The sequence below is a fragment of the Mauremys mutica genome, chromosome 1, assembly GCF_020497125.1.
Source record: "Mauremys mutica isolate MM-2020 ecotype Southern chromosome 1, ASM2049712v1, whole genome shotgun sequence".
NCBI classification, from domain to species: domain Eukaryota; kingdom Metazoa; phylum Chordata; order Testudines; family Geoemydidae; genus Mauremys; species Mauremys mutica.
The window spans coordinates 77,262,512-77,279,408 of NC_059072.1; the positions used below are offsets into that span (position 1 = coordinate 77,262,512).

Below are 16,897 nucleotides of genomic sequence, written 5' to 3' on the forward strand. Positions count from 1 at the left end.
ACTTTTGTGTCTTCTTTGTAATTTATATCTTTTTTATGCCGAGGGCTAGTGTGACAAGGTCAAGTGGTATTAAGTTTTCAGTAATGTCCCTTGTCTTTCTGGTTTGAATTTTCTTAGAAAAAGAATTAACAAAGAATGTCAGTAAAAGGAAAGCGATAGATTGACAAGAAAGTTTTAAATCTCATAATAATCCCAGCAGAAAAAAAGCAGAGCAGGAGTCAAATAGAATTGTCAGTTCATCACAGAATAGCGCTACAACTACCAACATAAGCAACACAGCATAAAAAAATAGTGCATCATTTTGTCTAGGAAATCAGCATTCACCCCATAGCACCCAGTCCAACTTTTGTTGATTCTGAGGTATCCGAACCTGTGTCATGGATTTTTCAAGATGCAATATACACTGTTATGAGAAATAAAAGTAGATGCACTATTTGTATGTCAGTGGAAAAACTACTTTTGAAGATATTTTTAAATCATATTGTTAACATCCTGTGAAACTATGTTAAACCAATTGTTTCTAAGGCTGAAAAAAATATGAAACATTATAATCTAGTTGAAAAAATATGGGCAGAGGAAAATTGGAGTAAGTGCAGATCTTACTGTAAAATGTGACTCAAAAAGAAAAGGCATATTGAGACACAACTAATATGAATTCTACTAACTCTTGAGCTGATTTTCTAATTTTGAAACGATATTTTTACTTGTAAGCTGCCCTCCCTGTGACTTGACATGGGATGTGAAAGTCAGGTTGAGCTCTTTGTGGCTCACGCACACACATCTTCATCAGTAATAAAGATTCTGCAATCAAAGCTTGGTTCACAGTTCTATTAATGATACATGAACCAGAAAATAATCCATCTTTCTCTTAGCAGCAATGACTGCAGGAATAACATGTCATAAAACATATATTTTGGCAATATATGAGCAGCTTTAACTAGCAGATTATGAGTCTATAAGTAGATATAATTTTTACACAAAAATATTTTTGACCATAGCAGACTCTAATTTATAAGTTCGTTTACTTTCCTTCACAGAGTACATTCCTTTTGATTGTAAAAACTAATAGTTGCCAACAAGCACAGTGCCACCTGTGATATATAGGACTTGTCCATACAAAAACTTGAACCATGTTAATTAAATGTATGGTTTTTAATTGATTTACCTAAACTAGTGCCAGTTTGTGCATAAATTTTGGTTTAAGAGGGGCATACTGCAGTTTTGCTTGATCCCTTCTTTTTTTTTTCAGGTTTAAGATAAAGCAAAATATAAACTACTCTTAAAATGAAAGAATAGCATTTGCAAACAAATTAGCAATGGTTTAACTAAATCCAATTAAAAACACACTTTTCATTAAACCAGTGCAAATTTATGTGTAGACAAAGTCTTAGAATAACAGTGCATAGCACAACTGTGGATAAATTTTGATTTTTTTTAACAGCAATAACTGAAAATTTTATTTAATTCAGGAAAACTTTCTATGTGTTGAGCATTCCCATGCCACAAATACTTTCCACACTAGATTTCCTATTTTGGGGACCCATTATTTTGCCATTTCAGTCTCCAAGGAGAATTCTGTTCTGACTCGTGTATGAAGAGTAATTTTATATCAGTCCTTGTACTTTGCATAGCTCTGATGGAGTTTTCTGAGGTAGTGAGATTCAGGAGGTTCTACAGAGCTAGTTGACCTCAATGCAGCAGCAGCTAAATGAGAGCATATGCACACCTACACGGATATTACTGCTGTGTACCTTTTAAGGTCTAGGAAGCAATTTGAGTGAGTAGAGAAAGGCGATGGAAACAAATACCGTAAGAGAGGAGAAAACTGAAGAAAAAAAGAGGAAAAACAGATTTTCTTATTTCTCCAGAATCATGGCCTCTTGTTAGTCCCATACTGGTGGTGCTATCTCGAGCAAAGTCATGGTAGTTGAGTCATTGAAAAGTAGCAGAAGAGTTCACATAATCAAAACTACATAAAAAAGAGTAAAATTTATGAAGGAAAAAAAAATAAAAGAAAGAAAGAAAAACTCCTAAAGAGAAAATTGTTAGACTAAGCTGAGCTGGTCTAAAGTACTGTGTTGCAATGCCATGCCATGCAGAAGATTAAAATACTATAAAGCACCACAAGCTTAAAAGGAAAACTGCAGCAATTAGCTGTAGCACCTAGGATAGCTAAATGAATAGTTAGTAGGGCTGTCAAGTGATTATAAAAATTAATCACGATTAAATGTGCGATTAATCACACTGTAAAACAATAATAGAATACCTTTTATTTAAATATTTTGGGTGTTTTCTACATTTTCAAATATATCAATTTCAATTACAACACAGAATACAAAGTGTACAGTGCCCAGTTTATATTTATGTTTGATTGTAACTATTTGCACTGTAAAAAAAAATAGTATTTTTCAGTTCTCCCATTGCAAGTACTGCTGTGCAATCTCTTTATCATGAAAGCTGAATTTACAAATGTATAATTATGTAAAAAAAATTCAAAAACAAAACAATGTAAAACTTTCAATATATTTGAAAATATAGAAAAAAACATCTAAAATATTTAATAAATTTCACTTGATATTCTATTGTTTAACAGTGCAGTAAAAACTGCAATTAATTGCAATTAGCTTTTTTAATCGCAATTCATTTTTTTGAGTTAATCGCATGACTTAACTGCGATTAGTGAATAGCCCTAATAGTAAAATGTTATTTATATATATCCCTGACATCGTATTTCAATACTTATTTCAGCAATATTTGTCCCTATGTCTGTCTCAATGAGAAGTGCTGCTTTTTTATTTACATAACTTTCTCTGTTTTATTTTTAGTTTGACTCAGCTTGCACCCCTATTTTCATGTGTATCTTTGGAAAAGCTTAATATCAGCAACAACTGTTTGTCAGGTGAGTATGTAAAATGAATTAAACAATATATATATTTTTTATTTACCTTTAGGCTTTTTTTAGGAATACAGGCAACCAGCATATTCTAAATGTCAGTTGTTCATTAAAATATATAGAATGGGGTCTTAAGATGACAGGAACTATTCTATTCTATGACTACCTTCATAGAATCATAGAATATTAGGGTTGGAAGAGACCTCAGGAGATCATCTAGTCCAACCCCCTGCTCAAAGCAGGACCAACATCAACTAAATCATCCCAGCCTTAAAAAAACCTCTAAGGATGGAAATTCCACCACCTCCCTAGGTAACCCATTCCAGTGCTTCACCACCCTCCTAGTGAAATAGTGTCTCCTAATATCCAACCTAGACCTACTCCACTGAAACTTGAGACTATTGCTCCTTGTTCTGTTATCTGCCACCACTGAGAACAGCCAAGCTCCATCCTCTTTGGAACTCCCCTTCAGGTAATTGAAGGCTGCTATCAAATCCCTCCTCACTCTTCTCTTCTGCAGATTAAATAAACCCAGTTCCCTCAGCCTCTCCTTGTAAGTCTTGTGCCCCACCCCCCCAATCATTTTCCTTGCCCTCTGCTGGACTCTCTCCAAATTATCCACATCCCTTCTGTAGTTGGGGGGGGGGGGACCAAAACTTGACGCAATACTCCAGGTGTGGTCTCACCAGTGCCAAATAGAGGGGAATAATCACTTCCCTCGATCTGCTGGCAGTGCTCCTACTAATACTGGCCAATATGCCATTGGGCTTCTTGGCAACAAGGGTACACTGCTGACTCATATCCAGCTTCTCTTCTACTGTAATCCTCAGGTTCTTTTCTGCAGAACTGCTGTTTAGCCAGTCAGTCCTCAGCCGGTAGCAGTTCATTAGTGTAGTATCTGGGCACCTTCCAGTTGTGTATTAAGTGATGTCGCTAACATCTGTCACATGTGGTTTGTTCTTTCTCTCATCCTTTCCCCGAGGGAAGAATTGTGTTTCTTTCTTTTCTTTTCTTTTTTTTTTAAATGTACATGCTGCTATGTGCTTATGTTCATAGATTCATAGATTCTAGGACTGGAAGGGACCTCGAGAGGTCATCGAGTCCAGTCCCCTGCCCTCATGGCAGGACCAAATACTGTCTAGACCATCCCTGATAGACATTTATCTAATCTAATCTTAAATATCTCCAGAGATGGGGATTCCACAACCTCCCTAGGCAATTTATTCCAGTGTTTAATCAGCCTGACAGTTAGGAACTTTTTCCTAATATCCAACCTAAACCTCCCTTGCTGCAATTTAAGCCCATTGCTTCTTGTTCTATCCTTAGAGGCTAAGGTGAACAAGTTTTCTCCCTCCTCCTGATGACACGCTTTTAGATACCTGAAAATTGCTATCATGTCCCCTCTCAGTCTTCTCTTTTCCAAACTAAACAAACTCAATTCTTTCAGCCTTCCTTCGTAGGTCATGTTCTCAAGACCTTTAATCATTCTTGTTGCTCTTCTCTGGACCCTCTCCAATTTCTCCACATCTTTCTTGAAATGCAGAGCCCAGAACTGGACACAATACTCCAGTTGAGGCCTAACCAGTGCAGAGTAGAGCAGAAGAATGACTTCTCGTGTCTTGCTCACAACACATCTGTTAATGCATCCCAGAATCACGTTTGCTTTTTTTGCAACAGCATCACACTGTTGACTCATATTTAGCTTGTGGTCCACTATAACCCCTAGATCCCTTTCTGCCATACTCCTTCCTAGACAGTCTCTTCCCATTCTGTATGTGTGAAACTGATTGTTCCTTCCTAAGTGGAGCACTTTGCATTTGTCTTTATTAAGCTTCATCCGGTTTACCTCAGACCATTTCTCCAATTTGTCCAGATCATTTTGAATTATGACCCTGTCCTCCAAAGCAGTTGCAATCCCTCCCAGCTGGGTATCATCTGCAAACTTAATAAGCGTACTTTCTATGCCAACATCTAAGTCGTTGATGAAGATATTGAACAGAGCCGGTCCCTGTGGAACCCCCCTTGTTATACCTTTCCAGCAGGATTGGGAACCATTAATAACTACTCTCTGAGTACAGTTATCCAGCCAGTTATGCACCCACCTTATAGTAGCCCCATCTAAATTGTATTTGCCTAGTTTATCGATAAGAATATCATGCGAGACTGTATTAAATGCCTTACTAAAGTCTAGGTATACCACATCCACCGCTTCTCCCTTATCCTATCAAAGAAAGCTATCAGATTGGTTTGACATGATTTGTTCTTTACAAATCCATGCTGGCTATTCCCTATCACCTTACCACCTTCCAAGTGTTTGCAGATGATTTCCTTAATTACTTGCTCCATTATCTTCCCTGGCACGGAAGTTAAACTAACTGGTCTGTAGTTTCCTGGGTTGTTTTTATTTCCCTTTTTATAGATGGGCACTATATTTGCCCTTTTCCAGTCTTCTGGAATCTCTCCCATCTCCAAAGATAATAGCTAGAGGGTCAGATACCTCCTCTATTAGCTCCTTGAGTATTCTAGGATGCATTTCATCATGCCCTGGTGACTTGCAGGCATCTAACTTTTCTAAGTGATTTTTAACTTGTTCTTTTTTTATTTTATCTTCTAAACCTACCCCCTTCCCATTAGCATTCACTATGTTAGGCATTCCTTCAGACTTCTCGGTGAAGACCGAAACAAAGAAGTCATTACGCATCTCTGCCATTTCCAAGTTTCCTCTTACTGTTTCTCCCTCCTCACTGAGCAGTGGGCCTACCCTGTCCTTGGTCTTCCTCTTGCTTCTAATGTATTGATAAAAAGTCTTCTTGTTTCCCTTTATTCCCATAGCTAGTTTGAGCTCATTTTGTGCCGTTGCCTTTCTAATCTTGCCCCTGCATTCATGTGTTGTTTGCCTATATTCATCCTTTGTAATCTGTCCTAGTTTCCATTTTTTATATGACTCCTTTTTATTTTTTAGATCATGCAAGATCTCGTGGTTAAACCAAGGTGGTCTTTTGCCACATTATCTATCTTTCCTACCCAGCGGAATAGCTTGCTTTTGGGCCCTTAATAGTGTCCCTTTGAAAAACTGCCAACTCTCCTCAGTTGTTTTTCCCCTCAGTCTTGATTCCCATGGGACCTTACCTATCAGCTCTCTGAGCTTACCAAAATCCGCCTTCCTGAAATCCATTGTCTCTATTTTGCTGTACTCCCTTCTATCCTTCCTTAGAATTGCAAACTCTATGATTTCATGATACTTTCACTCAAGCTGCCTTCTACTTTCAAATTCTCGAGTTCCTCCCTATTTGTTAAAAACAAGTCTAGAACAGCTTCCCCCCAGTAGCTTTTTCAACCTTCTGAAATAAAAAGTTGTCTGCAATGCAGTCCAAGAACTTATTGGATAGTCTGTGCCCCGCGGTGTTATTTTCCCAACATATATCTGGATAGTTGAAGTCCCCCATCACCACCAAATCTTGGGCTTTGGATGATTTTCTTAGTTGTTTAAAAAAGCCTCATCCACCTCTGCCACCTGGTTAGGTGGCCTGTAGTAGACTCCTAGCACGACATCACCCTTGTTTTTTACCCCTTTTAGCCTAACCCAGAGACTCTCAACACTTCCGTCTCCTATGTCCATCTCCACCTCAGTCCAAGTGTGTACATTTTTAATATATAAGGCAACACCTCCTCCCTTTTTCCCCGTCTATCCTTCCTGAGCAAGCTGTACCCATCCACACCAACATTCCAATCATGTGTATTATCCCACCAAGTTTCAGTGATGCCAACAATGTCATAGTTGTATTTATTTATTGGCACTTCCAGTTCTTCCTGCTTATTACCCATACTTCTTGCATTTGTATATAGGCATCTAAGATACTGATTTGATCTTGCCTCCCAGTTTTGCCATGACCTTCCTTTCTCTCTGCCATTATAGCCCACGCTCCCTCTTGTTTCTGACCCATCTCCCAGGTCTCCATGTTCCCCTCTTACCTGTGGGCTTTGCTCACCTGTCCCTGTTGAACCTAGTTTAAAGCCCTCCTCACTAGGTTAGCCAGTCTGTGTGCAAATAGGGTCTTTCCCCTCCTCGAAAGGTGAACGCCATCTCTGCCTAGCAGTCCTTCCTCGAATAGCATCCCGTGGTCGAGGAAGCCAAAGCCCTCCTGGCGACACCATCTTCGCAGCCAGGCATTCACCTCTATGATGCATCTGTCTCTGCCCAGGCCCCTACCTTTGACAGGAAGAATCAAAGAGAATACCACTTGCGCTCCAAACTCCTTCACCCGTACTCCCAGAGCCCTGTAGTCACTCTTGATCTGCTCAGTGTCACACCTCGCAGTATCATTTGTGCCCACATGGATGAGTAGCATGGGGTAGTATTCAGAGGGCTGGATAATCCTCGACAATGCCTCTGTAACATTTCAGATACGGGCCCCTGGCAGGCAGCATACCTCCCGAGATGAAATGTCAGGGTGACAGATGGGCGCCTCCGTCCCCCTCAGCAGAGAGTCTACGACCACCACTACCCTACATTTCCTATTCGCAGTGGTGACAGCAGACCTCCCAGCCTTAGGGGTACGAGGCTTCTCCTCCTTTACTGTAGGGGGTGATTCCTTCTCTCCTGTATCAAGAAGAGCATAACGGTTACCTATTACCATGGTGGGAGGGTTCGGAGCATGGGTGGAGCACTGCCCGCTGCCAGAAGTAACCAGCTGCCAGTGTCCACCCTGAGCCATCTCCTCCTCCACCAGTGGTGTGTCAGCAGTCCTGTGTAATGGGACAGCTACCTCAGCTGTCTCCACATGGACACTATCCAGGAATTGCTCGTGGATTCGGATGCTCCTCAACCTAGCCACCTCCTCCTGTAGCTAAAGAAGGGTTAAAGAAGGGTTGAAGAGCATATTGCATTTGGATTAGAAGGTGGTGAAGTTTGAGAGTTAATTCTGCCATCTCAGATGGGGGCCCCCCAAGACAACTCTTTCTTCCAGATCGAAGAGCATTACCCTTATGATAGGAAGATTCATTGTTCTTCAGGAGCATTTGTTGGTCAGACTTCATTCCAAAGCTTCTGATGATCTTTGAGATATGCTGGGCCTAGGCTGTTGAGCACTTCAAAGATAAGGACCTTGAACTTGCTTCATTATTCTGTGGGAAGCCAATGTAAGCAGCAGAAGGCATGTTTAACATGAACACAGTAGCCTATGTTGCTAAAGAGATGCTTGTGTGCTGTACTAGTTGGAGTTTCCCAAGGGCTTGCACTGCTGTAGTCCAGATGAGAGGTGAGAAAGGCTTATGTAACTGAGGCCAGCAGCATGGAATGGAGTCTCCCATCCAACTAGAGTTGTTAGAAGGTGTTTTATTCATGGATGCTGCTATGTGAGAATTTAGAATCAGAGTGAGGAATCTGTAGGCTCACCTACAGACTGACTTCACCAACTGAGGCTGTGTGCCTTCAACCAAAGGAGATTGCAGTATGGCTGCAGACTCCTCAAACTGCTTTCCTCTCTCTATCAGCATAACCTCTGTAAAGTTCTTTTTCAACCAGTTGATCTTCATCCATGAGATGATCTCATCCAAGCACTGGGGCATCTTAGTGGTAGGTCATATATCGTGAAAAATAGGTAAAGCTGTGTGCCATCTGCATGCTGCTGGCTAAAGAACAAAAAACTTAGACATGAATTACTGCTATATTCCAAACAATGAAGAGTATCTTGTAGCTTCTATTCCACAGACTCAAGCTGGAATTGTATGCCATCAGCTCTATTGTTATTTGTGCATTTCTAGCTATAATGCAAAGGATCATAATTTAATGTCAGAGTGCTCTTTAGATGCAGGAAATCTGGAAAGAAGGAATATATCATCATTCTGTGTTTTGGAATGTTCAGATGCCTTGTCCTCACCTGTATTTCTAAATGTAATAGCATAATGTTTTATCAAATACCTATTTATCTAGATATTTCAGGTATTTCCAAACATATTCAGGTAAACAGGTGACTACTTTATAAGACAACAGAAAACCCATCAAACTATTTTAACAAACAAGCTGGCCGCTGCTGAATGAGCCGTAGAACATTCCTTGCCAGTTTGATCCAGATCCAGCAGGGGAGGGATAGCTCAGTGGTTTGCTAAACCCATGGTTGTGAGCTCAATCCTTGAGGGGGCCAGTTAGGGATCTGGGGCAAAAATCTGTCAGGGGATTGGTCCTGCTTTGAGCAGGGGGTTGGACTAGATGATCTCCTGAGGTCCCTTCCAACCCTGATATTCTATGATTCTATGTTTGTACACTTTTGCTGAATTTTATGATTTCTGTTAAATTGAATTTTACTTGAATATACTCTATATTAGAGCTGGTTGAAATTTGAGAAAACCTTTTTTTTTTCTTTTTGGACAATTGTCATTTTTTTCCAACAGAATCCACAATAACTGAGAGTTTGTTAATGATACTACTTTACTATAATTGTTTGCTTTTACAAATTGGTGCACCTTAATTATTCAACATTATATTTACTTTTTCTTCCCTAATATAATATAGACCTTGAGAGTGTCATCATATGGTTTAGTGGATGTCAAAAACTAAGTGAGTTGTCACTCAATGGAAATCCAGTTCTCCAAGAAAAAAATTGGAGGTAAGATAAACAATTAATTAACCCTTACAATAATCCATTGATCAACAAGATCTAAATCAACCAAAATTCCACATAGCCAGATGATGATAAATAAATCTTAATACTTAAATTAGCTAAATAGTAATTTTATAAAACTCTGGAGGTTGCAATCAATCCACTATACGTTTTATTATTCAGAATATTATATCTGATCATTTTTAAAATCTAAATATTATAAATACCTCCACTCAACAAATGAAATTATCCTTCAGCTCTTCTGCACACACTGGAAGTGCAGGGTTAGTATACATTTCTGCATCTAGGCTTGTGGCAACATCAGCAAATGTTGATATTTTTATAGGTGATCTGATTTTTGGGGTGTATGTAAATGCTGGTATTTTTTAAAGTTAGATATTGTTGTGAAATAATATCCAGAGAGTCATCATCCGTCTAGGGATTCTAATTTTAAGCAAAGACTAAGGCCTGAGCTTTATATGATCAGGGAAAACTTATAGTGGTAAACATTAATCTTTCTCTACATTTCCTGGATGTAACAAAGACTTGTGTAAGTAGCTGGCAGTGGGATTAGTTATAAAGAGCTGTGCAGGGCTTGCCAGCTGTGGGAGATACTCATTTCCCCTTTTTGTTTAGAGGGATGCATTTTGCATCACTCACTAACCTCAGATTTCGGGCTGTCATCCAGTTTATGACTGTGATGGTTAATTGTCTGGGCAGCCTGCCTGTGGGTATGTGTTCACTGCAAAAACAAACACTTTGTTCTTAACTCAGGTTAGCTAACTCAGGTTAAAATATCAGTGAAGAGACAGCACCCAGTTTTTAATTTGGGTTAGCAGCTTGAATTCAACCAGCTTTAATAAAAGTTGCCAACCCAAGTTGCCATGTCTTTGATGCAGTTTTAACTTGAGTTAGCTAATGTGAGTGAGCTAACTTGAGTGAAGAATACACATTTTTTCTGTACTGTAGACATACCCACTGTTGCGGAGAACATGCCTACTGCAGGCCTCAATAATGATAAAAGTATGACTCAATTAAACTCTAGAAAATACTGCCAGATGACAGTGGCTACTCAGGTGGCAAGCTGAGACTACCTTCTACTTTTCAAACAGTTCTGCTGTTACCATTCCCTCATCCTGTTTACCTGCTTCATCTATACGTTGTTTCCAGTTGTGAGCTTAGCTTCTGAGCTCTCTAGGACAAGGGAGTGTTCCATGTTTGTATGGCACATAGCACAATGGGGCTATGATCCTGGCTGGGGCCCAGAGCCTGACTGACATGCCTGGACAACCAACCCCACGCCTAGAGTAGTGTGCACATAGCTAAGACCATTCAGACATGTGCACCCAGGCCACACTAGTAGTGTTTTGGGGAAGGTAAGGGAGTTGACTTCAAGCAGCAAAAGAAGGCTCAGCCCCTTCGCTTGTCCTTGAGTGTAGGGTGGGGGGAAACTGCTCTGTTTTGCTTCTCAGCAAGAGGAGTGCAGCTGATCAGAAGTACCCAGCTTTATGGGGAGCTGACCACCAAAATCTCTGCTATCAGCAACAGACAGAAAGAGAAGCCAGTTCCCTAACCTAAGTAATCGCCACCCACAAACTGGAATGAGCAGATAGAGAGAAAAGTCAGCATGCCCTGTTCTGTAGAGAGGGAACTCCCAGATTACACTGTCCAGTGGAAGAGTGACTGTCAGCATCAGTCACTAGGCTTCTTGTGCACCAGAAGTCAAGGGAAGGCCAAGGTTTCAGCAACCCAGACCCTGCTTCCCTGCCAGCTTAGCTTGTAGTGAGATTTCACAACTATGAGTACTGTGGTACTGCATGTAGGTGGTTAGGAAAGAGGAGAGTTTAGACCTGGTCTGTGTGCACACAGAAAGGTGGTGGTGCATAGAAGTGAAGGAGCATGTCAGTACCACCATGTACCAAAATGATGGGCAGGCCAGAAACATTCATAGGATTATCTGTAAATTTACTTTGCTTCAGTAAGCCTTATAGAGCTTCAACACCAGGAATATGCCAACCACCCTAAAATTATTTTAAAATCTCATCTTGCACTTGTCAAGTTATAAATGAACACTTACACCATAGTAAATGTTGTGAAAGGCAGTATTGTGGTGTTTTGGGAGTGGTTTTTAGAGGGAAGATTTGTTTCCCTGACACTTAGGCCTGGTCTACACTAGGCGTTTAAACTGGTTTTAGGAGCGTAAAACCGATTTAACGCCACACCCATCCACACTAAGAGGCCCTTTATATCGGTATAAAGGGCTCTTTAAACCGGTTTCTGTACTCCTCCCTAACGAGAGGAGTAGCGCTAATATCAGTATTACCATATCGGATTAGGGTTAGTGTGGCCGCAGATCGACGGTATTGGCCTCCGGGCGGTATCCCACAGTGCACCACTGACCGCTCTGGACAGCAATCTGAACTCGGATGCAGTGGCCAGGTAGACAGGAAAAGCCCCGCGAACTTTTGAATATTTCCTGTTTGCCCAGCGTGGAGCTCCGATCAGCACGTGTGGTGATGCAGTTAAAAATCAAAATAAAGAAAGAGCTCCCTCATGGACGATGCGGATGTGATCGCTGTAAGGGCAGGCAAATCTGTTCTATCAGCGCTCCGTTACAGAAGACGAAATTCAAAATCATTTTTAAAAAATCTCCAGACAGATGCCATAGCAGGGACTCAGCGCACTGCTGCGTGACAAGCGTAACGGAAAGCCAAAGAATCAAATGGACGCTCATGGACTGGAGGACTCAAGCTATCCCACAGTTCCTGCAGTCTCTGAAAAGCATTTGCATTCTTGGCTGAGCTCCAAATGCTTCTAGGGTCAAAAACAGTGTCCGCGGTGGGTCAGGGCATAGCTAGGCAATTTACGCACCCCCCCACCCATCCCCAGAAGTGAAAGGGAAAACAATCCTCTCTTGACTCTTTTACATGTCACCCTATCTTTACTGAATGCTGCAGATAGACGCGATGGTGCAGCACTCAACACCAACATCCTTGCTCCCCCCACGCCATGGATGGCTGATGGTACAATATGACTGGTATCCGTCCTCATCATCAGCCTATTGGCACATGGGGCAGTGCAAAAGGACTGGTAACCATGCCGACTAGCATCCGTTAGGTCTATCAAGGGCGCCTGGCCCTAATTTTTCCTGGTAGATAGTGCAGTATGGCTGATAACCATCGTCATCATAGCAACAGGGGGCTGAGCTCCATCAGCCCCCACCCTTCATGTGTAAAGAAAAGATTCAATTGTCCCTGGACTAGCAGAGGGATGCTGGGCTCCTCTCCTCCACACTCCTTACTGTCCTGTCTGGACTATCATAGCAGCTGGAGGCTGCCTTCCACTCATATCTCACTAACAAGTCACTGTGTCTTATTCCTGCATTCTTTATTACTTCATCACACAAGTGGGGGGACAATGCTACGGTAGCCCAGGAAGGCTGGGGGAAGAACGGAATCAACAGGTGGGGTTGTTGCAGGAGCACCCCCTGTGAATAGCATACAACTCATAATTTCTGCAGGATCTGACACAGGGCAGCTGTGCTCTCTGATTCTATGATACAGTGGTTCTCTAGTACACTTGCCCATATTCTAGGCAGGACTGATTCTATTTTTAGATACCAAAAAGGAGGGATTGACTCAGAGAGTCATTCCCAATTTTGGCTTTTGCGCCCCTGGCTGATCTCAGCCAGGGGCACTTATGACAGCAGCAAATGGTGCAGTGCAAAAGGACTGGTAGCCACGATCATCTTATTACCAATTTATGGTATGGTAGATGGTACAATATGGCTGGTAACCATCTCTGCTATCATGCAAAAGCATGCTGCTGTGTAGCGCTGCTGAATCGCCTCTGTGAGCGGCATCTAGTACACATACGGTGACAGTCACAAAAGGCTAAACAGGCTCCATGATTGCCATGCTATGGCATCTGCCAGGGCAATCCAGGGAAAAAAGGCACGAAATGCTTGTCTGCCGTTGCTTTCCCAGCGGAAGGAGTGACTGACGACATTTACCCAGAACCACCCGCGACAATGATTTTTGCCACATCAGGCACTGGGATCTCAACCCGGAAATTCCAAGGGGCGGGGGAGGCTGCGGGAACTATGGGATAGCTACGGACTAGCTACCCACAGTGCAATGCTCCAGAAATCGACGCTAGCCTCGGACCGAGGACACACACCACCGATTTAATGTGTTTAGTGTGGCCGCGCATACTCGATTTTGTACAATCTGTTTTGTTAAACCGGTTTATGTAAATTCGGAATAATCCCGTAGTGTAGACGTACCCTTAGTATGGATGTAAGGTGTTGAGTTAAAGTTGGATCCTGCCTGATCCTGCCAATTTTTGGACTCGAGCACCTTGCCTTTCCTTTCCTTCCCTGCCAACTCTGAATTCCACTGCTTAAAAGGAGAACAGTTTTCACCGCCACGATTAAATTTGGGGCTGGGAGGAACCCTGACTCATCCCAATACAAAAAAATTGAGCCTGGCTGCTGGATTCTGCAGTCCTTTTGTGTTCAGAGATTTATAACTTGAATGGGGGTGAGAGGGAATGAGTCTGGATAAAAAGAATTGGAAAAAGTTCATGACTTCATTGTTCTTTTTATGGAGACATTCTGTTTCCTTCTGATTTCATTCCTTCACAGTGAAGGACTCTGAAGAGTCATTGAAGGTAAAGTGAGCAAGTAGCTGTCTGTCTTCACTTGTAAAATTGTTGACACAAAGCATGCGTTCCCTACCCATAAGTCTTTGGTCTTAGATACTAGGTTGTTTGCAGGAGTGTATGACACTTCTACATGAATGAAGTAGGAACAGTAGAGGTATACTGTGAAAGAGAACAGTGATGTACATACATACATCTCTTTACAATAGCACTGATGGGGAGAGGGGAACTGCATAAAACATGCATAAAAATGGTCTGAATTCTGCATTGTTTATTTGAGGAAAATTCTTATGGAAACTTTGCTCAAGCAAGGACCCCAAAATGTAACCCAACATTTCTGGAGTTTTAGTAAAATGCTGTATATTTTCATAAGTTTGCCAGAGTGTGGCAGTGGTTACTTCAAACTTATTCTCCCTTCTAATTAGCTTTTCTTCCCAACTCCAAATAAAATTAAAGAACATGTCTTAAAATGTTTTATAGCTTTATAAAGTTAAACTCACAAATTAAGATGGTTTAGTAGAGTACTTACTGCTTCATAAAAAGAGTGAGCATTGGCCTGTTCTGGCACAGATGTTTGTCACTCAGATATTTCACAGCATACCTATCACTTCATCTCTGTTCTCTTTCTGAAATGGTGTACAAATTTAAATTGTCAGGTTTACTAGGTTCCATCTCTTTGAGTTACTGCAATTCCTGTCATAATCTCAATAGAACACTTTTATGATATTTCCAGTGAGTGATTGCTGTGTAATGCTTCTTAAAAAGTAGTTTTCATTTGAATAAACTTTGAGAAAACAATATTTGATTATGGATTTTTGTATGCAGCGGTATATAGAACTAATTTTTCAGTTGTGGTTGAGATATGCTTAGTATAACAGGTTGGGGGAGAGAAGAGGACAAAGTATTAAATCTCAGGCTTCAGAGACTGAGGCCTGGTCTACACTAGCCTGTTATTTTGGAATTAGCCGAGTTATTTTGGAAAAAAAATGATTCTGTCTACATGACCAAACTTTTTTTTTTTATTTTAAAGGGCTCTTTAATTCGATTTCTGTACTCCACCTCAGCAAGTGGAGTAGCGCTTAAATCAAGCTCGCAATCCCGAGTTATAGGTATTGTGGACGCAATTCAATGTTATTGGCCTCCGGGAGCTATCCCAGGATGCTCCCTTATGACTGCTCTGGTCAACACTCTCAACTCCAATGCACTAGCCAGGTGGGCAGGAAAAGCCCTGGAAACTTTTGAATTTCATTTCCTGTTTGGTCACCAGCAGCACAGGTGACCATCAGAACAGTCCACCATCATAGGCGACCATGCAGAGTCCACCATCACAAGAAATCACGCAGTCCCGGATTTGCAGACGAGCTCCAGCATGGTCCAAACGAGAGGTACTGGATCTCATCTCATGCTGGGGAGATGAGTCTGTTATGGCAGAACTACGTTCCAAAAAAAGGAACGCAAATACCTATGCTAAAGTCTCCAGGGCCATGATGGAAAGAGGCTACTCCAGGGACACAGAGCAGTGTCGTACAAAAATCAAGGAGCTCAGGCAAGCGTACCAAAAAGCCAGGGAGGCAAACGGGCGCTCTGGGTCACAGCCCCATACATTCCGCTTTTACCGTGAGCTCCATGCAATTATGGGGGGTGACGCCACCACTGCCCCACCATTGTCTGTGGACACCTGCAAGGGGGGAGTTGCGAGGAGGAAGAGACATTGGAGGATGAAGGAGGAGGAGGGAAGTGCATAGGCAGCAAGTGGGGAATCCGTTTTCCCCCCTAGCCAGGAACTAATCTTAACACTGGATCCAATAACCTCCCCTCACTCCCAAGGCGGGCTCCTGTTCTATGACCCTGGAGAAGGTACTTCTGGTGAGTGAGAGCCTGATCGGAGCCATGCGGTGGCTGGTGGGGACCCAGCCACACTAGGTTGTTCACGTTTAGAGTAAATGGCTCATCCCTGCTCTGAGCCTGATCAGAGCCACGTGGTGGGGGGCAGGCGGGGGGTGTCGTGTGCAGTGATCATCCCAGAGAGCCCGCAGGCCCTCCTTTTATATGGCAAACCCACCAGGCATTGCTTGCTGTGGGAAAGGGGGCCCAGCAGTTTGAAAGCATTGAAATGAATGTAGAAGAAGCAGAACCCCGTGTGCCTGCAAGATGAATTCTGTTGCCCAGCTGTGTGTGGTGACTTACTCATACCAAAGTGCCCCCTTTGTTCTCTGCAGTGTATTTTTTAAAATACTACCCTCCCTTTTTCTCCTCCCGCTGGTGCAAATGTTTCAACTCGGCCCCTATCTACTCCGTCCCAGAGGCTGGTCCAGATTAGAAGGCAGAAAAAATGAACTCAGGAGAACATGTTTGCCGAGCTCATGCAGTCCTCCCACACTGATAGAGCCCAGCTGAATGCCTCCCAGCTGAATGCCTCCCAACTGGAGGCAAGCATTTGCGGAGTCCCGTAAAGCATTACAGGAACACGAAGAGAGGAGGGAGGTGCGCGATGAGAGCAGGCAGGACGCTATGGTCAAGCTCATGGGGGAGCAAACTGACATGCTCCGCTGTACGGTGGATCTAATGCAGGAAAGGCAGCAAGACCACAGACTTCCGCTGCAGCCCCTGTATAATCAAACTCCCTCCTCACCAAGTTCCATAGCCTCCTCACCCAGAGGCCCAAGAACACAAGGGGGGAGGCTACGGGGACCTACACGTTCAACCCCAGAGGATCGCCCAAGCAGCAGAAAGCTGGCATATG

General features: G+C 42.3%; 1 protein-coding gene across 7 annotated transcripts in view; it reads left to right on the forward strand.

Annotated features, from left to right (window-relative positions):
* Nucleotides 1-16,897, forward strand: part of LRRIQ1 (leucine rich repeats and IQ motif containing 1) — a 165,157-nt gene that overhangs the window by 42,022 nt on the left and 106,238 nt on the right. For all 7 annotated transcript variants that reach the window (XM_044980054.1, XM_044980049.1, XM_044980039.1 and 4 more), the window contains exons 13-14: nucleotides 2,826-2,899; nucleotides 9,405-9,498. In XM_044980054.1, the coding sequence (XP_044835989.1) occupies nucleotides 2,826-2,899; nucleotides 9,405-9,498 (168 nt within the window). The remainder of the gene's footprint in view (nucleotides 1-2,825; nucleotides 2,900-9,404; nucleotides 9,499-16,897) is intronic.